At 38.4% G+C, this 24,720-nt stretch overlaps 1 protein-coding gene across 1 annotated transcript in view; it reads left to right on the top strand.

Moving 5' to 3' along the window:
- Window positions 1–3,788: 3,788 nt before the first annotated feature.
- The window catches only part of atrn (attractin), a 65,295-nt gene continuing 44,363 nt past the window's right edge, over window positions 3,789–24,720 (top strand). The window contains exons 1-16 of the mRNA XM_077538199.1: window positions 3,789–4,278; window positions 6,688–6,771; window positions 9,156–9,269; window positions 9,351–9,479; window positions 9,975–10,171; window positions 10,594–10,765; window positions 10,845–10,935; window positions 11,592–11,841; window positions 12,063–12,246; window positions 13,406–13,560; window positions 14,072–14,156; window positions 16,658–16,881; window positions 17,947–18,068; window positions 19,100–19,238; window positions 19,318–19,499; window positions 22,606–22,825. Coding sequence (XP_077394325.1) covers window positions 4,022–4,278; window positions 6,688–6,771; window positions 9,156–9,269; window positions 9,351–9,479; window positions 9,975–10,171; window positions 10,594–10,765; window positions 10,845–10,935; window positions 11,592–11,841; window positions 12,063–12,246; window positions 13,406–13,560; window positions 14,072–14,156; window positions 16,658–16,881; window positions 17,947–18,068; window positions 19,100–19,238; window positions 19,318–19,499; window positions 22,606–22,825 — 2,605 coding nt within the window. The 5' untranslated portion in view covers window positions 3,789–4,021. The remainder of the gene's footprint in view (window positions 4,279–6,687; window positions 6,772–9,155; window positions 9,270–9,350; window positions 9,480–9,974; window positions 10,172–10,593; window positions 10,766–10,844; window positions 10,936–11,591; window positions 11,842–12,062; window positions 12,247–13,405; window positions 13,561–14,071; window positions 14,157–16,657; window positions 16,882–17,946; window positions 18,069–19,099; window positions 19,239–19,317; window positions 19,500–22,605; window positions 22,826–24,720) is intronic.

Raw genomic sequence — 24,720 nt, 5'->3', positions numbered from 1 at the left:
CTATTTTCTTGGACTATTAAACTATTTTTCCGAGTAAACAGCAGTTTTCCCACTTTTTTTTTTTTTTTTTTTTTTTTTTTTTTTTTTTTTTAACCCTAAGTGTACTTTTCCTCACTAAACTTGAGCTTTTTTTTTTTTCAGAATGTTACTACTTTTTTTTTTTCTTAATAACAATTTATGTTTTTGTCATGTTCTCGGAAAATTATTACTTTTTTTTTTTTTTCTCCTGGAAAATACAACTATAATTTTCACCCTATTCCCCGTATTCCAAGTTTATTCTGCCAAATTTCCGACATTTTTTTTTTTTTTTTTTTAGATCAGAAAATTGCGTCTTTCCTCCATTGTTTTGGCAGCGAGCAGCTCAGTGTGAAGGACTTGTTTGGGCCTTGGTTGTTGTTGGGCGTATGTAAGGCCATATTCCGCTTTGGAAGGAAATTTGTAAATATGATGACATCAGGATGCGGACAGACTTCTTGGAATGTCTCAGCGTGACCTCTGAAAGGTGAAACGTGGCCACAAGAAGGCTGCTAGTTTTTTTGTTTGTTTGTTTTGTTCTAAAACAGTTTTGTTCATCGCAAAGTGGCATGACGGTTAGGTCCTACAGTGCCCCCTAATGCTTTGGCATGTATATGACAACCTGCAATAGCTTTTTTTTTTTTTTTTTTTTTTTTTTTTTTTGTAAACAGCTCCAAGTGCCATTATTATTATTATTATTATTATTATTATTATTATTAGTAGTAGTAGTAGTAGTAGTAGTAGTAGTAGTAGTAGTATTACTATTATTATTATTATTATTATTATAATCATTGTTGAACTTTGTACATGTGGACATGCCCCCCCCCCAAGTCTGAAGAAGTATTTGGACACACTGATTGATTAAATGAAGATAATAGTAATCAGAAAATAGATAATTGGAAAAAAATGATTTTGAAAACTTAGAATTTTATGACTTTTTTTTTTTTTTTTTTTCCCCAATTTTTGAATTTTTCTTTGATTTTTTTCCCCCCCCCTAATAAGATTCTAAGGTTTATTCCAGTCTGTCATGTTGTGAGTATTCTCGCATAATTACGACTTTATCACGGGAAAATATAATTTTCTCAGAAAATGTGTTTTTCCTTTAGAAAATTGTAGCTTTTCCTCGAAAAACTGAACTTTTTTTTTTTTTTTTTTTTTGTTAAGTATAAAATTCAGACTTTTTTTTTTTTTTTTTTTTTCTTCCCCAAAAGAATTCCTTCTGGGGAAAGAAAAACTTTTTTTTTTCTGTAAATTACAACTTCTTTTTTTTCCCTCAAAATTTTACAGGTTTATTCTCGTAAAATTATGACTTTTGCTTGTCACAACTTTATTCTTTGGAAAGTAGGACTTTTCTGATTTAATTGTCAGAAAATTCCAAATTAATTTCGAGGAAGACTTTTCCGACTTTTTCCTTCCTAAAATGTAAATGTGGTTCTCGTAAAATTATGACTCGCCCCCTAACTTGCATAAAATTATGCCCACCTCATGATAGCAATTTTATGCTCGTAAAATAAAATCCCAACTTTATTTTCATGATAGAATGTAATAAGATTTAATTACCTGACTTTTTTTGTATGTTGAAAAAATTACTACTTTTTTTTCCCCCTCATTTTCTGACTTTTTTTTCCCCCTCATTTTCTTCCCCCCCCGAATAGTCCAAAGTTTTTCTCTTAACTGTATAACTTTAATTTTGTTATTCCGATTGTAATATTTGTGGTGTTGAGCGTGGGCCAAATGAGCCGGTTTCAGTTTCAAATCCTGAACCTGACGTCGTCGGTCACGTGATCCAAGTGCTGAGAGTCACATGACCAGTCGTGTGCTTCTCGTGATTGTCGTTTTCTAACGTTTTTGGGGATAAGAGCTTTTTTTTTATTATTATTATTTTTTTATTCTTGTTCTAGCGGGGTTTTTTTTTTAAGCCAAGTGACATTCATGTGCCGGGTTCTTCCGCGCAGTTTTTCTAAAGTGAGTCAGGCACGCACGCGCACAATGTTGCGGACAATCACCACAAAATCATCGTCCAAGTCAAGTCGTCATTGATTGTTCCTCTTTTTGTTTCCGGAGGTTTCGCTGCCTTTCGTTTGGCTCGGACGGAGAAGGACAACAAAACAAAAAAACAAAAAAAAGGAAAATGTGAAGGCACAAGTAGCTTGGTCCTACTTTGCTTAAAAAAAAAAAAAAAGAAAAAAAAAAGAAGCTGTTCCTTGGGATGAAAAGGCACACGTTCTTTTCTGTCCATACAGAATTGTAAATATGTTGATTTAGCTTTTTATTTATGCTGTTGATCAATCCGTTTGGGGTTGGCGTTTATTAACAAGAGAATATGACTTCTTACAAGTCTGACTTTAATAAAACTGTTGAAAAAAAAAGACAACTTGTCATCCTTTGCTCATTTGCAAGCACATTTGTTAGTATTTCATATCCTTTCGACAACCGTGTATATAATATCAAACTATATACATTAATTTATACGTCAACAAAGTGATCAAACTGTTTCATGTTACTGATGCACATCAATTTCGCTCAAGGAGGAATTCCTGCTGTCGCAATAAGTGAAGTGCGCATTAGGTTTGCGCATGCGCGAGGGAAAAAAACGAGGCTACCAACTACCCTATCAATTTGAATGGCGGAGATTAGAGTAGTGACAATCTTTGCCTAACTGTACACTATAAAGCTTGCAAGTCAACTTCCCCGATATCAGTAAACCACATGCTATGCATGTTAATAAAAAAACAGCAACTTTCCAGCCCTTGAAACGTTTCTATCAGAGCCGATTCCATCGGATCCAATTCATTTTCAATGACCGTTTGGTAGTTTCACCTACCCACAATGCACCACGCCACTCCTCATAATGCACCTTGAATTCGAGATGCGCACTTAGCTTATAATGTGCGTGAAGCTGCCGCCCACTCGTGCGTTGAGGAAGGGGCGGAGTTAGATGACTCTTGACAGTTGACTGGACATAGATCTGCATTCAAGCTACTTTCAACCTCCTCGAGACTGACCATTAGCATCGATTTGTGTAAAAATATGAAAATCACCAAATTCAAACGAACCAAAAAAAATAAAAAAATTCTGATAAAATTGCAACCGTTTTCTCATTTAAAAAGTGTAAAGTTAAAAAAAAAATACATACCAATAATTATTAAACATGATTAAAATGACTTTTTTCTTTTTTTCTTACGTCTTTATTTTTGCAAAATTTTACTCTCTTTAAGATTACAACTTTTGCTTAATTATAATTTTGTTTTTCTATGGAAATTATGACCTCCCAATAATCACAATTTTATTCTCGTAAAATCTCAGAAAATTAATGTTATTTTTGAGAAAGGATCACAATTAGCATAAGGTTACAATTTATTTTACCATAATTCCAACTTTGTCATAAAGTTATATTATTCAAGCAAAAACACTACTGGAAAATTCCAACTTACATTCAATTACTTTTTGTTCGATTGGCTACAATTACTTGTAAATTGCAACTTTTTTTCTGTGAAAGTGACGGCTTTTTCACAATTTGTTTTCATGGTGATCATTTTCTTATAAAATTGCAACCTTTTTAATAGTTTTATCGTGATATATTAAAGGAAAATATATTTTTTGGGACAATTTTACAATATTATTGTGATAAGTGTTGTGAGTCGCTGCAAAGTTCTCAGGTGTGCGCTTGTCGCATCCCACTTCCACCGCCCGCCCCCCTTTCTCTGTCTCCGCCCTCCCACCACTCCACTCTTACGAACTTCCGCCGCCGTGACGTCACTTCTGGACGTCAATATGCGGCTCGGCGGTGGTGCGGCGGCGAGCTGGGAAACACAAAACAGTCCCAACATGTAACATGGAGCCCGGGATGGAACGCTAAAAAAAAAAAACCGTCACCTCCACGACCACGACCGACTCGTTGCCGCTCCACTTTCCCCGACTGAGGCGGCGTTCGAACGGCGCCCACCGCGAAGCTTGCGGAGCGGAGCGTCTGGGGGCTCGAGCAGCCATCTTTTAAGCGAGACAAATGCTGGAGACGACGCGGCTTCGGCGGCGGGCCTGCTTGCTGGCCGCCGGCCCAGGAGGCCGGAGCTTGGCGGCCGCCGGGCTGCTCGTGGCGCTCGTGGCGGCGGCGTCGGGGCTTTCTGGAGGCACGGCGGCGGCGGCGGCAAAGGAGTGCGACAAGCCGTGCGTGAACGGCGAGTGCAACGCAGCGACGGGCGGCTGCGTGTGCTCCCCCGGCTGGGTCGGGGACCAGTGCCAGCACTGCGGAGGAAGATTCAGGTACAGAGCTCCGCCGCAAGCACCTGGCAACGACGGAGATGCGAGTTCGAGACCCTGTGACTGCGAGCCACTAGGGTGACCCGCTACTTACGCACGTCGACGTAATAGAAGGAATTTACGCGCGGCTGGTCTTACCTGAGCAACATGGCGGCGCCATCTTTATCACCTGAACCACGTAAACGTAACATTTGCTGCATTCTAATAATAGTTCAATAAAATAGAAAATAAATTATTAAAAACAATAAAAAATAATAATTGCCTTATTCTTGAAAGAACAGTTCTCGCATTTTTTTTTTTTAAGAATTATCATTTTTTGCAGAAAAGGTTGCCTATTTATATATATATAAAAAAGTATTAACATTAAAAAAAAATCTTAGAAAATTGGAAAAACATTCTCAGAAAATTGACTTTTTTTTTGTATATAACTGATATTACTATATTAGCAGAAATGTACTTTTTCATCAGAAAAAGAAAAATTTTCGTCAAACTGTAAATTTTTCCTAATTTTTTAGACGTTTTTTATTTTTTATTATTAGTATTTTTTTTAACGATTGCTTTAATTTACACTGTCTAACACACAATCCCAACAAAAATTTGTCTTAGTGAGTCATCAATAACTCACAGATTAACAGGAACGTGGCTAACTAGATTCCTTGCTTGGCAATAAATGATGTTAACATGCCCTGAGATTTTTTTTTTTTTTTTAATATTGTCAAAATCCGTCACAAAAGTGCCACCTTGTGTTTATTGTACTCAAATGAGCGGGTAAATATGCTTTAGTAATATTTTTATGTCAAAATTGAAAGACTCAAGCGCAAACGCCTCATTTAGTTTGATCATCTGTAGCTAAAGCGTTGTTGTGCCGTTTGTTTGTTTGGTGGACTCCGCGTTGGCTTTGGAGCCAGGCTGGGAGCGTCAGGCCCGTTGAGGGAGTTTTCGTTTCCTGGAGGGAAGCAACGTTGGCATCTCCCCGTAGACTCTGGGAAGTTTCTAAATGAGCGGCAAGGGGAAACAAAATGTTCTAAAATGGAGGCGAGCTTTTCGGCGACTGCGGTGGTTTGGTCCATTCCAGTACGGTGAATCCTGATGTTTCTGTAAACGGGTGACATCATTGCATGGTGACATAGTACAAGGCAGAAAGGTCCAGTTCTAGCCGTGTTTGTTAACCCAGTGCCAGAGTACCAAAAAATTTGCTCCGTACCAAAGCAGTGAGTGTATTCTTTGGCCAACAAGGTCCTTTTTTTTTTTTTTCCCCTCCAATCAATCGATGGTTAAGGTTAATCAAAAGATCCTTAGGCCCGGCGCAAACTAAGTAATATCTTCCCACGTCTCATTGAAATGTCTGCTGATATAAAGAACAGCACCATAACAAACAGACTTTGGTTTATTGTTTTATGGAATTATTTTATTTGCCTTTCCGTATTTTGATGTTGCTGTAAAGCACTTTGAATTGCCTTGTCTATGAATTGCGCTCTACAAATAAACTTGCCTTGCCAAGACGAGAAAACGAGGACGAAACAAATATAAAAGGCAACAAAGAAGCGAAGTGAAGAAAAGATGCTGACAAATGTTAAGACAAATATGCGAACTGTAGAAGAACGTATGATCGCTAACCTGAAAGACACCAAGTGTAGGAGACAAAGCTGTGAACTGTAGAATACGAAAGAGTAAAAGGATGTGAACCTTACATAACCTTAAATAAACTTGCCTTGCCTTACAAGACATCAGCCACAGAAGACGAAGACAGAAACTGTTGAAAACAAGAAACCATAGAAGACGACAAGAAGACAAGGACAACGCTAACCTTGAAAGCAAAAAAAACAACATGAACTGTAAAAGAAGACTTGAAGCGTAGATCACTTGGACACTAACCGTGCAAGATGAAGTTAAGACTCCCACCTGTAGAAGATGAGAGAGACCCAAATTGATGAAGAAAATAATGAAAATGTAAACTTGCAATAAAGACGCTAACCTCTTAAGAAGACATCTTTAGCAAAGACAAAACTTACAAAGATGCTAACTGTAGAAAAAGATGCAAGGTCAAGAAAAAGATGACGTGTCGAAGGTAACGACGAGGAAGAAACGAGGTGTAGAAGAAAACAAAAGAGACGCTAACTAGCATGACAAGACACCAAGTGAAGATGCTAACTGTACAAGACGCAAAACACAGAAAACGAAAACGGATGCTAACTGTAGAAAAAGACACGAAAGTTTGATGACATTGAAAAAGACTCAACTGTAGAAGAAAATGACACATGAAATGTAGAATGCGAAGGATGCTAAATATTTTTAAAAAAAGACAATAGAAAAAAAGAAGCCAGTCATCTCCACAACCACATCATCATGGCATCGATAATCGGTCCATTTAAAGCTTTTGCTCAAAAACGTTTCCAATGTTTTGTCTTCCAGGTTGACGGCGTCCTTTGGCTTCCTGTCGGACGGACCTGGCAACTACAAGTACAAGACCAAGTGCACGTGGCTCATTGAAGGACGGTGAGTCCTTCGCTCGAAAAAAGGGGCCGTGGTAACGAGCTGAACTTAATTTGGGGTTCATCAGAGGCACTTTAAATGGTGGCAGGACATATCATCAGTTTGAATGGGTTTGGTTTATTCGAAACAGCTACATTTGTTTTGTTTTGTTTCCCACTATCCTTCTTAAAGTTTCCACTTGAGTTGTACAGGTTATAGATCAGATTAATTAAGGTCATGTTTTTAAATGCTTTGTCTGTGTTTGTTTTGATTTCTTTTTATATCACAAAAACCTGGCATTGAAACAGCATGTGAAGACTTTCTTTTTAGCCATTGTATACCAGCTATTAGAACACAGATGTGATTCATTCACTGGTAGTTTGATAGTCTAATAATTGACAAAGGTAGACTGGGGTTGTTGTTGAAGTGTTTCTCTGGATGGAAAACATTTGGACCATAAGTCAGTTAATCATCAACCTCTAGCGTGTTTAAAATACAAGACACTGTGGACACATTTTTAGACTCCTAGATGCATCCTGATGACTAGATGACTCCTAGATTTGTTTTTTGTTTTTTTAAATGAGAAAAAAGGTCTCATCCCGGGACATAAAGTTGTCTGCCGGAGAGCTCGTGGGAAAATAGTATATTCCCTTCCACAGAGCTAATGGCCATTCCTAGGGGCTAACGGAAAGTTTATGTATTCTGTTAGGAAGCCAACGGAACGGAAAGCTAAAGACTGGTACACATAATTATAGTTGGGCTATTTTTCACAACCAAGGACGACGAACGCCGGTTTGTTTTATGTCTTAAAATGTTATCCTATAAGATTATCTTGTGGTTTGAGTTTCGGCAAGAGTGGATTTGTCCCGATAACGTAGTCCAGAACAGGTCAGGACTGGCAGTCTTAAATATTAAATGTGCTCAGTATTTACAAGCAAAGCTTTTCGTGTGTCGGGGGCAAGTCATGAATTGTGATGTGAAATGGAATGTAGCCAATTAAGAAGCGGCCTGATTGAGGAACAAGGAAAGCAACTGTATATAAAAACAAACCAGCTAAAACACAAATGATATTAGCTTTAGCTTCATTTGAGAACTCGCCTCTCAGTAGATGGTAAAGTCTGACCTTTCTGCTGTCTCCAGGATTTCTGGATGTGGATTTTTCCATAAAAAAATAATCCCCAAACCAACATCATTTTTTCCTCTTCCATGATTCATGTTGCTATTTTCTTTCATCTTTGTTCATTAGATGACATTTAATCACACGAGATTTCTGCCTCTGAGGACAAGATTCTAGATTGTGGTGGAACCGAATGTTGTTTGCGTTGTTCTGTGTTGAAATTATCCTGAGCACAACACACCTCAACTGTTAATGGAAAGCTAGCGTAATGCTGTCAGCTAGCTAACAGGATGTTATTATATCTTTCTTCCTTGGAAGCTAACAGTAAGCTAATGATATTTTTTATGGAGCTAGAGGAAAGCTACCATTGTCTCTCAGGGAGGTAACCTGGCAGAAAAATGACATATTGTTTGAATAAACTAACAGGTCATACGTTGCCAAGATGCTATCATACACAGCCAGGATCCTAGATGGAAGCTAAACCGTGAGATAATATTTCCCATGGAGGTCACGTTGTGTGCTGGGGGTGAGCTAACAGGAAGCTAACATACCCAGACAAGATGCTGACAGGAAACCAGCACACCCTGCCAACATGCTAATAGTAAGCTCAGCTAACATAACCCAGCCAGGATGCTAGGTGGAAGCTAAACAGTGAGCTAATATTTCTCATGGAGTTCACGTTGTTTGTTGGGGATAAGCAAACAGGAAGCTAACATACACAGCCAAGATACCAACAGGCTCTAACATACACAGCCAGGATTCTAACTGGAGCTAACATACCCAGCTAGGATGCTTGGTGGAAGCTAAACAGCTAATATTTCCCATGGTGCTCACGTTGTGTGCTGGGGATGAGCTAACAGGACGCTAACGTACCCAGACAAGATGCTAACAGGAAACAAACATGCCCTGCCAATATGCTAACAGTAAGCTCAGCTAACATAACCCAACCATGATGCTAGGTGGAAGCTAAACAGTGAGCTAATATTTCTCATTGATTTCGCATTGTTTGTTGGGGATAAGCAAACAGGAAGCTAACATACACAGCCAAGATACTGACAGGTGCTAACATACACAGACAAGATGCTAACTGGAGCTAACATACCCAGCTAGGATGCTTGGTGGAAGCTAAACAGTGAGGTAATATTTCCCATGGAGCTCACGTTGTGTTCTGGGGATGAGCTAACAGGAAGCTAACATACGTCAAGGTAACCAACAGAATATAAGCTGCCAGGGAGTTCATGTGAAGCTACTACCAGGATGCTAACATTGCTTATTTTTTTTTTATTCTTAGTCCCAATTCCGTCCTTCGCTTACGCTTTGAACATTTTGCCACGGAGTGCAGCTGGGACCACCTTTACGTCTATGACGGAGACTCCATCTACGCCCCCTTGCTAGCCGCCTTCAGGTAGGCTACTCCCACCACCCCCATCATTAGATTATAGCAACCTATGGAAGTTTTCCCACCAACTGATTTTGTTTGTTTCAGCGGTCTGATCATTCCCGAGAGTTACAGCAACGAGACAGTTCCCGAGGTGGCGTCGCATTCGGGCTTCGCCTTGCTGCACTTCTTTAGCGACGCCGCCTACAACCTGACCGGATTCAACATCTCATACAGGTGAGAAACTTACCGCATATGATAATTTACTTGTTGACATGCATCATATGTTTGCATAACAGTTTTATAGTGCATTTAAACGTTTTAAAAAATTGGTCATTAAAATAATGAAACATACTTATCATTGGGTCACATTCTCTTGTCACATATGAATAATAATGTCACGTTTGAAAAATGGTGGAGAAAAGGCGCTTAAAGTGTTTGTAAAGGTGTAGGAATCACACACGCTGTTAATCATCGACCTGAATGGACAAGTTTTGTTTTCATGCTGGAGGTCAAAAGTTGAGTTTTGTTTTGAGCCAATAAATCTTCTCGATTCACCCTGCGGCGTTTCCTTTTTTTTTTTTTATGCTTTACTCGCATCTTCCGCTCTTTAAAGAGCAGGCCTGAGATTCCACAAGAGCAGATGTGAGCGTCAATAATTCATCGGCCGCCCTGTGATGTTTTATTCACGGTTTGCTCTTCAGCAATGTGCGCTTGTGTCCTCCCTCGCAGGGTGAACACGTGTCCCAACAACTGCTCGGGTCGGGGAGAGTGCCGCCTGGCCAACGCCACGGGGCCGCCGCGGTGCCAGTGCCGAGACGGCTGGAAGGGCGACGCCTGCGACGTGCCCTACTGCCCCGACGACTGCGGGTTCCCCGAGCGGGGACGCTGCCGGGACAAGACCTGCGACTGCTTGCTCGGGTGGCAAGGTGAGCCCGCTGCTCCGATGCATCTGTAATGGTCAGGTGCCATCCGGATCCATTTAAACTAATAATGCAAGTGGAGCAAAAACAGGAAGTGGCAGCCTTTCAAGATAAAATCTGTTCATGATAATGATGATGTCATGATAAACATTGCTGAACAGATTATCCAAATTCAAAGTAGTTTCTTTTCAATAAGCTGCTCAACCAACTGTGAGGTTTTATAAAACCAACAGGAATGGGGTCAAAACGGGAGGTAGAAACTTACCAAAATAGGAAGTAGTAACTAACCATAATAAAACATTATAAGAATGCTTGTTTAGCCACACACGCTAGCCAGCCGAACCTTGCTGCTAGCTAGCTGATGTGCCATAGCACAGAGCTTACCTTGACCTCCGACTACTGCTACTTATTTTTCTTTTCCCCTTCAGGTCCCGACTGCTCCGTGTCTGTCCCGGCCGACTCTGGTTTCTGGAGCCGGGAAGCTTTCCTCTCCGAGCCGGGCCTGGCCAGGGCCTCGCACAAGGCTGTGGTGGAGCAGGGCGTCATGTGGGTCATTGGGGGATACGTCTTCAACGCCTCCGACTATCACATGGTCAAAGCGTGAGTCTCAATCGACGTAAAGTTCAGCATCGTAATCGTGACGAGGATAATGTGTTTGATTTTCTTGTCGCCGTCATAGGTTTAATTTAAGCAGCAAGTCTTGGCTGAAGCTGGACCCGTCCGTCAACACCGTCCCACCTCGATACGGACACTCAGTGGCACTATACGACGTAAGTCCAAGTGATTGAAGATGAGACGTTTAGATATTCGATGTTGTGAAGATTATGGGGGGCTTTATGGATTTCAAGCTACCTTTTTATTTTTATTTTTTATTTTTTGTCTTTTGTCTTTTAATGCCAGTTTGATTCTCACTTTTATTGAATGCCAACTCTGGCAACGTTAACTCGTTCACTGCCAGTCATTTTCAGTGAAGCAACTCCCTGTGCTATAAAAACATTGAACTTACCGAAAAAAAGATTAGTCTTTTTTTTTTTTTTTTTTTTTTTTTTTCCATCAGGAAAAAAAAGTATATTTGTATCTGTTTCCGTTTTGAAGCAATTAGCATTTGAATATAGCCAAGTTTCATCGATATTCACATTCCTGGTGAAAACACTGACAAAAAGAGCTTGTTGCAACATCTCTTCTACTCTGCTGCCACCTATTGGCCGTTGTTTGTAATAACTACCTTTAAGCCACCTCTTCATGTTAGAAGCTGCATCAAAGCTTTCTCTATGCTCTTGCATTAAAAAAACAAACAAAAAAACGTTTAAACATGTTTTTGGGAGGGAAGAACAAAGTATTTAAAAACGTGTTAACACGTTTTTGGGTTTGAATGAGTTAAAGAGGGCTGAGAAAAAAAAAGTGTGACATGTTTCCCGTTCATCAGGGCAAAGTGTACATGTACGGCGGTAAGATGGACTCCACGGGGAACGTGTCCAGCCAGCTGTGGGTGTTCCACGTCCAGAACCAGACCTGGGTTCTTCTGAGCCCGCGCATCAAGGAGCAGTACGCCGTGGTGGGACACTCGGCCCACGTGGTGCCCCCCCTGCTGGAGGGGGATGACCCCGTCATGCTGGTGCTCTTTGGACACTGTCCTCTTTACGGATACATGAGCGTGGTGCAGGAGTACAACATTCGTAAGTCCAACCTGTGGCGGACGGTCTGAGAAAACCGGGTCGCACCGTTTTCAATGTTTAGCATAGCATCTTGAAACTTTGCTTGAAACGGCGTCTTGGAACTTCGGGATGCCACATAATCTTGCCACATCATCCTTCTAAATCATCATCATCATCATCATCATCCTAGCATGTTAAAACGTGGTCATCGCGTCTTCAAACAATTTTGCCGTCGGTTGCAGAGCGTAACCAGTGGAGCGTGGTGCCCACGGACGGCGCGCTGATCCAGGGCGGCTACGGCCACAGCAGCGTTTTCGACGACGCCACGCGAGCCATCTACACACACGGAGGCTACAAGGCCTTCAGCGCCAGCAAGTGCGGCCTGGCTGGAGACCTCTACCGGCTGGACGTGGACACCAGGAAGTGGTGAGTGGGCGACGCGGATGACCAAAGCGGCGGTTTGGTTGGTTCGTACCATTTAAAGCAGTCGCGTCAAACTTACAGCCCGCGGGCCAGAACCGGCCTATGAGAGGGTCCAAATTTGGCCAATTTGGTGAGAACACTGACTTGCATATACAGTATGACTGGATAGCCGGCGGTGGATAGCCCATACACGCCAGTGCAAGCCCTTGAAGTCGCAGGGCGTCCATCTTGTTACTCCCACCTCGCGAGCAGACTACTGTATAAACTATGCGGTATACGTACAGATGAGACATATACAGCTCGTAGGCAGTTAGTATAAGGCCGGAGGCGGGGTGGAGTGTTTGTGGCAGGGTGGTCACTATTTTTTAACAAGTTAAAAAAATAAAAAATAATTGGTCCCAAATATTAGATTTCGCAAAGGCATCTTTTGTTGAATTAGCTGTAATTCCTTATTAAAAAAAATATACAAGTTTCCTCCTGTACTAAACATCATTAAGGCAAGTTGTAAAATGTCTGAAGTCCTCTTTTTTTATGTTTAATACATTTAAAACACCATAAATCATGCTTAGTTTCTACTAAGTACTAAGGCTGCTCGATTATTGAAAAAAATAATAATCACGATTAATTTGGTAATAATTGAAATCAGAATTAAACAAACGATCTTATATTTTTGGGCACAAAAAAAAAAAGTTTAAACGTAAAAAAAAAAAAATAATAAAAAAAATATTATTTTATTTTAATTTTTAATTTTTAAAGTTTCAAATAAAAGTATTTGAAACACTAATTATGAAAGTTCCTTTTGGACTAAACAAAATTTCTAAAATTAGTTTTTATAATTAAAAATAAAATGTACAAATGTTTAAATTCAAGTATGTTTTCCTTGTATAAACAAATATTGTGCATTGCAGTTGCATTGCTGTACACTTATAAATTGCCATCGAATTGTTGTAACATTTAAATAATTTCAATTAATCTTTTTGCAATTTTCTAAACACACAATAATTATTTACATCCGTCATTATTTATAGGTTATTAGATAACGGACGTCCTGGTCTGGCCCACTTTATTTAGATCACATTTGGGTTGAAAGTGGCCCCTGAATTAAAATGATTATTTTTATTTTTATTTTATTTTTTTTTAACGTTTGCTGTTTTTGCGCCAGGACCATCCTGAAGGATAGCGGCTTCTTCCGTTACCTCCACACAGCCGTGATCGTGAGCGGGACCATGCTGGTGTTTGGTGGAAACACGCACAACGACACGTCCATGAGTCACGGCGCCAAGTGCTTCTCCTCGGACTTTATGGCCTACAGTCTGGGTCGGTGAATGCAAACCTCACATGCATCCCCACTAAAAGTGCTCTCCAACTCTTATTTTGATAGGGACATTTTCCTGCCACTCTTTCATTGTATTTACTTCTTTTTAGTATATTTTATTGTGTGTGTTATATGTAAATGTGTGTTTTATGAACAAATGGGGGAGAAAAAAAAAAAAAAAAAGAGAGTACCATCAATTTCATGAAATTTATGGAAAAATTCCCTGTTGGGATATATAGAGGACCAAAAAGAAATCACCCAATGAGGCTGCTGCATTTAAAAGGCCTTGCTTGACATTGCACCAATGACGTCATAGGACTCACTTTGCTTGCAGTGCCATATTTTTACAGCAGGTGGCACCGTTTACCTTTGCACAGTGGATTGTCACAGTGATGCCTGCTCTCATTTGACAGCAGTTTTCAGACTTTTTTCTTAAGTATTAAGATGTCCTTTTTTTCTTTTCTTTTTTTTTTATGCTTTTTCTACATTTATGATCATTTTTCTTATTTCCAGCATGCGACGAGTGGACGCCTCTGCCCCGGCCTGAACTCTTCCATGACCTAAACCGCTTCGGTCACTCGGCGGTCGCCAGTGATGGGTAAATCATGAGCTATATAATATGAATGTAATGTATATGGTCCTATCTGTGCCACGACTTGCTGGGTTAATTTAGTTAAAAAAATGGTTTTAAGAAATGAAAGCAAAAACTACATTTTATGTTTATAAAAACAACTAATTGCAGTGAAAAATGTCCTTGATTTTAGCCTTTAACAATTAATCGCTTTTGTGGTTGACTTTAAATGTAGTATTTATTTTTGGCATCGCTGAACATCCGTGCACAAGAAGTGAAGGGAAGGGAAGGGAAGGAAAGGAAAGGAAAGTCGATCAGTCGTTTAAGAATTGTACTTTACTTTATAAGACAATGCTAAAACTAATTGAAAAAACTGAATTACAACGAAAACATTTTTGAAAGAAAAAAAACCAAAACCTGAAACTAGCATTCTAAAACGTAATTAACTCATTGACTGGCAGCCATTTTGACTGAAGCAACCCTCTTTGCTCCTGGCTTTTTGACTGATTTAGCAGCGCCCCAGAATATTATGTTCTATTGCTATAAAAACATGGAACCTAACAAAAGAAAGATTAAAGTCTCTTCTGTCATTTCTTCCGTTTTTGTTTTGCAGCAATTGGTATTAGAACATAGCTAAATTTCATCATTATTCACAAAAATTGTTGGGAAACGGCTTGTTTTCATCATGGCCCTGGTTGATCTCTTATACTCTGCTGTAGGGCCCGATACCGGTTATTGGCAGAAAAAAAAATACTGATTAAATCTGCCGATTATTTAAAAATATATATGATGCATAAAATCGGCCGATTATAATTGGCGGCCGATTAATCGGTCGGGCCCTACTCTGATGCCATCTGCTGGCCGTTTTTGGTAATAACTACTATTGCTTCAACCGTTCTGTGCAGTTCAGAGGTGCATCAAAGCCTTCTGTATCCTCTAGCATAAAAAACAAACAAACATGAACAATGTATAAATATGTCTTTGGGAGACTTAAAATAGAACATATTTATACCTTTTTGGGAGCAAATGAGTTAAAATAAGATGAAAAATTCAAAGCTTTTCCAACCCTGCTTGAAAGTTGTACATATTGTCTGAAGACTTCTTAGTCTTTAAACTTTGCCATAGCAGCTTCAAATTTTGTGATGAGTCTTGATTTTTTTGTTGCACTCAATCACTTGTAATGTGAGTCATGTCACATTTTAATGATATCAATTTGTCTTGGCGAGACTTTTTTTTTTTTTTTTTTTTTCTTTTAAAGGGCTCCCGACTGCACATTTTCTCAAGATTAGCTCGTGGCTAATTAGCACTCGGTTGGTTGTGACGACCCCAAGGTCGTTTTCGTCTCATCACTTTGCGTCCTCGCAGCTGCCAGTCGGATACAAAAACTTGCCAGCGACGAGCCAGATGGCGCGCAAGGACGAGACACACATTTATAATTGAATTAATTGTCGAGAAAACATTTACCACATGAAATATTTCATTGATTCATTGAAAATAATCAGGAATTTTTAAATGAATTTTTAAAATAATTTAATTACAATAATTTAATTTAAAAATTAATAATTTTAATAATTCATTTTCATTTAAATTTTGTTCTTTTTCAGTTAATTGATTATAATATATATATATATATATATATATATATATATATATATATATATATATATAAAAAGCAGTTTAAAATGAGAATGAACAATTTTATTTATTTACTTAAGAAAATAAACTTTTTTTACATGTTTATTGTTTTTCAATGATCTAATTAAATAATTATAAATAAATAAATAAATAAATTATTTATAAAATATAATGTAAAATAATCAATTTTACTTGCACATTCAATAGTGTTGCATACACTTTAATTGAATAATTGATTTATTAATTAATAATTAGTTTAATTAGAATGGTATGAACTAAAAATGATAATGAATGAATTGTATTAAAATATTTTTTTTATTCATCTATCCATTTAAGTGGTTAATTTACTGAAAATAATGAAATGTAGCATCATGAACAATTTATAAGTACAGTATATGTAACAATTGTGTCTTTATTTAATTAAATAATTTAGCCATTCACAGTTAAATACAAAAGAGAATTTTAATATTTAGATTAGTTTATATTTAATCACACCAAAAATAAAAAGAGAGAATATTTTTTAGTATAAACACACATAAAGAAATCATTTGAAATTATAATTGTACTTAATAAAGTTTTAAGTAAATTATTAAATAATTAATTATTCATTAATTAATGAATAACTTTAAATTGTTCACGATTTAATTATGATTATATATATATATATATATATATATATATATATATATATATATATATATATATATATATATAAATTAGTTGTTTTATTTGCAATAAACCATTTCTGTACTAAATTGTTTGAGATAGATGAACAAAAGTAGCTAAAAAAAAAAATCCTACTACTAAAACTAAAAATATACAATTTAAAAATAACTATGTTAAATCTTATTTTATTCTTTTCCCAATGTGATTTGAATCTGTTGTGCTCGCAGGGTGATGTACGTGTTGGGCGGCTTCAACAGTCTCCTCCTGAGCGACGTTTTGGCGTACACGTCTCCGCGCTGCTCGGCCTTCTCCGGCGCCGCCTCGTGCGCGCAGGCCTCGCCGGGCCTCCACTGCCTGTGGAACAGCAGCCTGGCGTCCTGCCTGCCCTGGGAAGGAAGCCCCAACCCGGAGCAGCAGCAGCAGATGCCCGCATCCTGCAGCACCAGATCCTGTAAGGTGGCGCCGCAAAGCCACAACGTGTTTGCTTCACTATGAATGAAATGTTAGAAAAGCAGAATCAAACGTTAGTCGTATGTCTTTTGAATAGGGGTGGGAACCTCTGGGTACCTGACGATATGATACGATATGCGATGCAAGGCTCACGATAACCATTATCTCACGATATGACGAAACCAAGATTATCGATATATTGCCCAGGTGATAAAGCCACGATAATCTATGATAAAACTAACCATAAAAAATTCAATAATAATAATAATAATAATACATAAATAATAATAAAAAGAAATACAAAAAAATAAAAAGTAATTCATAATATTATAATAAAAATAATATAAATGCATAATATATAAATATATATACTATATGTAAAAAAATAAATAAAAATAATAATAATAATAATAATAATAATAATAATGAACTAAGCTCATGAGTCTTCTTCGCCTGAAGACTTCCGTCCATTTCCCTGCCACGCTTATTAGTAGGGGTGGGAACCTGATAACGATTATCTCACGATATGATATATTGCTCAGGGAATAAATCCATGATAATCTACAATAAAACTAACCATATAATAATAATAATGATAATAAAACGAAAATAATAATAAATGCCAATAAATAATAAATAATAATAATAATAATAATAATAATACATAAAATAATAAAAAATAATTTATATTATAAAAATAATATAAATATAATATAAATACATATATAAATATATCTAATATATATACAAATATTAAAAAATTATAAATAAAAAGTAATAATAATAATAATAATAATAGTAGTAGTAGTAGTAGTAATAATAATAATAAACTAAGACTTCCATCTTTCTCCCCGCCACTCTTGTGAGGCGCTCCCCCTAATGGCCCGCCAAGTGATTGCTCAACAAGTCATGAACAATGGAGTCGTTTTAGTGGCTGTATTAACTACAAGTGCGATACTTGCGTAGACGTATCGCTAATCTATCATTAGACAAAGTATCACGATTTATCGCGATATCGATATATCGTCACACTTCCTAGTATTGAATGTGCTTCATTGCCTCCCAGATGCCGACAACGAGCGCTGCGACCAGTACACGGACTGTTACAGCTGCACGGCCAACACCAACGGCTGCCAGTGGTGCTCGGTGCAGTGCGTCTCCCTGGGAAGCAACTGCACCGCCATTTCGGTAACGACCACAAAACATTCGTGTTGATTTTTATCCGCCATTTTTAAATTTAGTCTCAGCTTTAGTCCAATTTCAGTCACGCTTGTTAGTTTTGATCACAGTTAGCCAACCTCATCCCATTTTTATTTAGTCCGCATTTCGTCGACTATAAGTCTAGCATTTTAGTCTTTATCTTAGTTCAAGAAAACACTAGTTTTAATCAACAAAAACTGCCAACATTTTCGTTTAGTTTTAATCAGGACAAACATTTTATTTGTTATTTTTTGTTAGCAGATTATATTGATGAACCTTTTTGAATCTAAAACTATTTCACATCAAATGTTCTCATCTTTTTTTTGATGAAAAACAACTTCACACACAATTAGAGTTGCTACTATGGCTCCATGCTATGTGCTTGTAAGTTATCCATTAGCAGTAATATTGTTGTTGGAACGTTATAGCCACTGGATTAAGGTTAATGCTGCATTCGAGGATGGGCGGAGGTCTGATATATCAGAGTTGTTTTTTTCCAGTTCCGACCTGAAAGCGTTCGCGGCGAAAGTAAACAACCAAAATGGCGGATAGTGAGAAATTGTTTTTTGTTTTGGTCCTCAAAACTCATTTTGACCTCCAGCAATCTTACCTTCTCACAATTTTGCTTCATTTGTTGTTTTTATTTTATTTCGTAAGCATTCCATACAATTAAATAGTATAATTCCATGCAGGGGGACAGCGGCATACTGTCACGTACGTTGTGTTACACGGAGTTATGTCGAATATTTATGAATGATGCAAACTATCTGGTTTTATACATAATTATATTGTGTCTTACCATCACCATCACTTGTAGTCTCGTCTTCATTAGTCGACGAAAACACATAGTGATTTAATCCCAGTTATTGTTTATTAATGAGGGTTTTAGTCTAGTCTAGAATTAGTCCGGTGAAAAATGTGCTGTGACGAAATTGTATTTGTTGACGAATTTAATACTACGCCGTCAACATGATCGCAACGCCATGCTGATATGAATTAACGGTTGTCTTCCCTTTCAGGGTCCCGTGGTGGACTTTGACGGCTGCCCGAAAGACAACCCCTCCTACGTGTGCAACAAGAAGACCAGCTGCAAGAGCTGCGCCGTGGACCAGAACTGCCAGTGGGAAACGCGCAACCAGGAGTGTGTCTCCCTGCCCGGTAATCAATCCGCGGAGACCTATGTGGCTGAAATCCAGCACGGAATAATGTTCACAACGCTCGTTTGCGCGACTTTCAGAGAACGTATGCGGCGAGAGCTGGCACCTGGTGGGCAACTCGTGCCTGAAGTTCCTGACGGCCAAGGACTCGTACGACAACGCCAAGCTGGCCTGCCGCAGCCACAACGCCGTCCTGGCCTCTCTCACCACGCAGAAGAAGGTGGACTTTGTCCTCAAGGAGCTGCAGATCATGAGCGTGGTGGTAAGGCAGCGATGGGTGGCGGGGTTTGATGGCACGCTTTAGCGTAGTGTCTAGAAGCGAGAAACTCTCTCGGCCTAGCAGAGATGGGGGAGGGCTGAGCAGTTGCACAAAGAGCATACACAAATGCCTCTTTGCTGTGTTGGTTAATTGTCTTAACGTCAAATAAAAACAAAAAAAACATTCGGCCAGCAGATACTAGTTAGCCTCAAGGACAACATGAGCAGCATTACCGATCTGGTCTAAAAATAGTTCACCAGTGTTAGGACACGGTGACTTACTAAGAAGTAAAACTGAAGAAGAATTTGGCCTTTTTTTCTTTCTTTCTTTTTTTCTTTTTTCTTTTTTCCTTTATTTTTTGTTTTTCTTTCTTTCCATCATTTTCTTTTCATTTTTTCTTTTTTCTGGTTTTCTTTCTTTCTTTCTTTCTTTCTTTCTTTCTTTTTCTTACTTTATTTTTTCTTTCTTTTTTCATTTTAATTTCTGCTTTCTGTTTTTTACTTTCTCTTTCTTTCTCACTTTTTCTTTCTTTTTTCCTTTATTTTTCTTTCTTTTTTCATTGTAATTTATTTTTTCTGTTTTTTCCCTTTCTTTTTTCTTTTTCTTTTTAATTTTAATTTCTTTTTTCTGTTTTTCTTTTTCTTTCTTTCTTTCTTTCTTTCTTTCTTTCTTTCTTTTTCTTTCTTTTTCTTTTTTCCTTTTTTTTCCCTTTCCTTTTTCATTTTATTTTTTTTCTGTTCGTTCTTTCTTTCTTTTTCTTTTTCCTTTCTTTTTTTAATTGCTACTTGAAACGTGATACTGTCTTAAAACTTCATCATTCCATCTTGAAACTTCACTATTGACATCTTGAAATTTGGGCATATTGTCAACAAACCATCGTAACTTTTGGTATACCGTTTTTTGATGTTTTGTCTTAATGTCTTGAAACGTAAACCGTGTTGAGTGTATGGCTGACCGTTTGTAACCCGTGTTACCATCTTGTCCTGAAACTTTGCGGTAATTTGCATCGTCACCCTGTTGCTGTTTGAAGTCTCACAGTCTTAATGTCAATAAAGCGTCTCGAAAGTCTTGTCCATAAAGCGTGTCGTGAATCCTGCAGGTCTTGCCTTTGGCGGTAAAGTGTCAAGGGATCGGGGCTTGCGGGATTGGGGGCTATCGACGGCACGTTTAGCACCCCTTCCAGACACGATCAATCAATCCCAGAATTGCCGTAGAATGGGTGTGCCGGGGAAAGTGTAATTGGAGCGGCGTTTGAGCGAGATGGAGCTCTTTTCTTTGTTTACCAGCGCGAAGGCTCCGTGGAAATTGATTTGCAGACGGGATGGTTTGCCGATAGCGCGCTTTTTATCGCCGCGCTCGGCTCAGCCTGTGAAATTGATGGCAGGCCAAAGTTTCCTCTCGCGTCCTTCTCTTGTTGTTGTTGTTTAAGTCGTTATTGGACCAAACCGTCGTAAACTTATTTTTGGAATGTTCCGGAATGTCCTGAAAATGCAGAGCACTTCAGGGGACGAGCGAGCAGCTTGACAAGCTGCTTGCAAATGTGATGTTTGATCATACTGGCTTGAAACTTCAGAATAGCAATTTGTCACTTATTTGTCATATGTCCTGGCTGAGACATCGTCATATCCTTATAAAGCATCATTTCGACTATGAAATTGTGTCATATTGCCTTGAAATTTTAACACACCATATTGAAGTCATAGCTTCTTAGAACGTCAAAATTAATCATACTTTTTAAAACGTGAGGACATGATCTTGAAATTTTGGAATTCAATCTTGAAACGTAATCATTCAAGTTCGGACCAGAAATATTTGGACAGTGACACAATTTTCATGATTTGGGCTCTGTATGCCACCATATTGGATTTAAACGGAAACAACTACAATGGAATTGAAGTGCAGACTTTAAGCTTTAATTCAAGAGGTTGAACAGAAATAAATGATTAAGCATGGAGGAATTGGAGCTATTTTTATGCAAATGCTCCTTATTACAGAAGATGTGGTGTGCTTTGGATCATGAGCTGTTCCAATTCTTCTACAAACTTTCTTCTTCTCATCATTCTAGTACAGGTTGATCTTAGTCTCATCTGTCCAAAGAATGCTGTTCCAGACCTGGACTGACTTTGTCAGGTGTTTTTTGGCAAAGTCAATTTTGGCCTTTTCTATTTTTGAGACTGATTAATGTTTTGCACCTTATGGTGAATCCTTTGTATTTACTCTCATGATGTATATTCTCTTTATGGTAGACTTAGATACTGATACACCTACTTTTTGGAGAGTGTACTTCACTTGAGTGGATGTTGTAAAGTGGTTTTTCTTCACCATGGAAAGGATTCTGTGATCATTCACCACTGTTGTCTTCCATGGATGTCCAGGCCTTTTTCAGTTCACAAGCTCACCAGTGCATTTTTGTTGATTTGGCCACTCTTAACATTTCTGCTCTCTCTTTGATAGTTTTGTTCTTTTTTTGTTTGTTTTTTTGGCCAGCCTCAGGATGGGCTGTTTCACCCCGATTGGGAGCTCCTTTGACAGCATGTTGTGTGTTCACAGCAACAGCTTCCAAATGCAAACGCCACACCCAGAATCAACTCCAGACTGTTTAACTGTGTATTTAATGACAGGTTAATGAGGGAAGGGCCCATGTTTTTATTGTTTTATTTTTTGCAGCCTTCTGAGTCAATTGTCCAATTATGTTTAGTCCCCTGAAAAAAAGAGAGCTACATTTTAAAGAGCTGTAATTCCTATACCCCTGCTCCAATTTGGATGTCAATACTCTCAAATTAAAGCAGAGAGTCTGCACTTTAATTGTATATTGATTATATGATTGTATCCAGGATATGTTTTTGTCAACAGCTAAAATAACAAAACTTGTGTCACTGTCCAAATATTTTTGGACCCAACTGTATATCATCTCGGAACTTCAAATGTCATCTTGCCATCGGAAAATTTGAAACTTCACATTGTGCTAAAACTGACATATTTTACAAGTTGGTATATCGTTATGAAATGTTTCCATTGCTATGCCGTATTGAAATTTAGCAATACCGCCTTTAAGTCATATAATGTCAGAAATTACTTATGAAACCTATCGTGACACCCTGTGCTGCAGTACAAAGCGATGGTGACTCCCTGGGTGGGCCTGCGGAAAATCAACGTGTCGTACTGGTGCTGGGAGGACATGTCGCCCTTTACCAACACGTCGCTGCAGTGGCTGCCCGGCGAGCCCAGCGACGCCGGATTCTGCGGCTACCTGGCAGAGCCGGCCTCCAGCGGACTGAAGGCGCAGACCTGCATCAGCCCCGTCAACGGCAGTCTGTGCGAGCGGCCGGGTAAGTCGACTAAGTTAGCCTTTCCTCACAGGGTTTTTCTGTGCCCCGCCATGTTGTGGTTTGCGTGTGTGTATTTGTGGGTATGATTATGGGGGTATTTGGGGGAGGGGTGTTTTTTTTAATTTTTTTTTTTTTTTTTATTGTATTATGGATTTTAATTGTTGAGTTGCATTTTAATACTTGAAAGTGCTATATAAATAAAGTTTGATTGATTGATTAGGAAAAAAGTGGCTAATCTTTGCAATTGGCTAATCAGTACAGTTGGGCTCGCTTTGGTACGGTACACAATTTCCATGGAACACCAGCAATGCTTGCAGGCTAGTTTATGACTGTTGGATTAGAATTTTTACTGAGTCATAATTTTGACTGAGTTATATTTATCTTATAAACCAATAACTCAAAAAGTCAATTTCCACTAATCAGTACGGTTTGTTTCTCTAAGGCAATCGTTCTCAAATGGGGTTACGTGACATTTTAAAATAAAGTTAAAAAGTAGTATTATCCTTGAAAAATAATTTTAAATTATGTAAGTTCATAAAATGAACATCATAGTTTACTCATTCACTCCCAGCCATATTTACTGAAGCAACTCACTTCGCTCCCGGCTGTTTTACTGGATTTTGACTGATTTGGTAAGGCTGAAAAACATGGACCCTATCAAAATAAAGAGTAGAGTGTCTTATTTCATCAGGAAAGAATGTATATTTCTGTTTCCGTTCAGCAGCAATTACCATTAGAATATAGCTAAGTTTCTTCATCATTCACAAATCTGTTTAAAACAGTGGGGAAAAGAGCCTTTTGCAACATGGCCCTGGTTGATCTCTTATACTCTGCTGCTACCTGCTGGCCGTTTTTGTTATAACTACCAGTGCTTCAAGCATTCTCTTCAGTTCAGAGGCTGTGTCAAAGCCTTCTATATGATCTAGCATAAAAAAAAAATTAAAAAAATGGATAAATACGTCTTTGCAGATATAATAATATTTAAAATAGAATGTATTTATACGTTTTTGGGAGCAAATATTTCCCAATGGTTCGAGAAACCACTAATCAAATGGAATTCCAAAGTTTAATAATAATCAGACAATGATGGAACAACACTCTATTTTAAGTCATTTCTGTTTTTCAACCAAAAGTGCATTGTGCCGGTAAGAGAGTCTACTTGTCTGAAAAAGTATTTCACAGGGGGGTACATCACTGAAAATCTGTTGAGAACTCTTAAGGTCCAGTTCATTCTTTGAAAGTCTCACAACTTGCATCATTTTGCAAGACTCAACATGATTTAGCTTTCTTAATCGTTTTGTACTGAACTAAGACTTACTTGGTGTAAATGCATCTCTTTAGCGTGGTTAGCATTAACGTCAAATGTTTTTCGTGCTCCCATAATTTCCCCTTGTGGCTCATATTGTCACCAAAATCCTGGTTTTAATACTCCAAGTATACTGTACCTGAACAACATACCCCTGGAACAATACCACCGCAAAGCCCTAAAAAGGTCAGTAAAAGCAGTAGAAGAATAGCTGATATGTGTGCGAGTGTGTAAATATATATTATTCATATTTGACTGCATTTCATTTTTACTATAGTAAACGATCCATTTACTGCCACGCAGATGTCTTTATTTAATTGCTAATGACTCAGTGCGACTGCATAGCTGGGGGCCGTGTGTTCGCCTCCGCCAGCAACAGTATTTACTAATTGCCTCATCAAATGCAACCAGTCGGAAACAAGATTGCCGATTGCAATAATTCACCCTTTGACTTGAACGGAAGCCTTTCAAATGGGCCGTGTGCTCACCTGGCAAACAGTGTTAACCTGTTCACCGTGCCGGCAAAATAAAGCAAGAACCACACGGTGAAACGTCGCCATGCTACTAACCGTGTCTCCGTGCCGCTTTT

The sequence above is a fragment of the Festucalex cinctus genome, chromosome 12 (assembly GCF_051991245.1).
Source record: "Festucalex cinctus isolate MCC-2025b chromosome 12, RoL_Fcin_1.0, whole genome shotgun sequence".
Lineage (NCBI taxonomy): Eukaryota > Metazoa > Chordata > Actinopteri > Syngnathiformes > Syngnathidae > Festucalex > Festucalex cinctus.
This window is presented reverse-complemented; position numbering and strand designations above follow the sequence as displayed.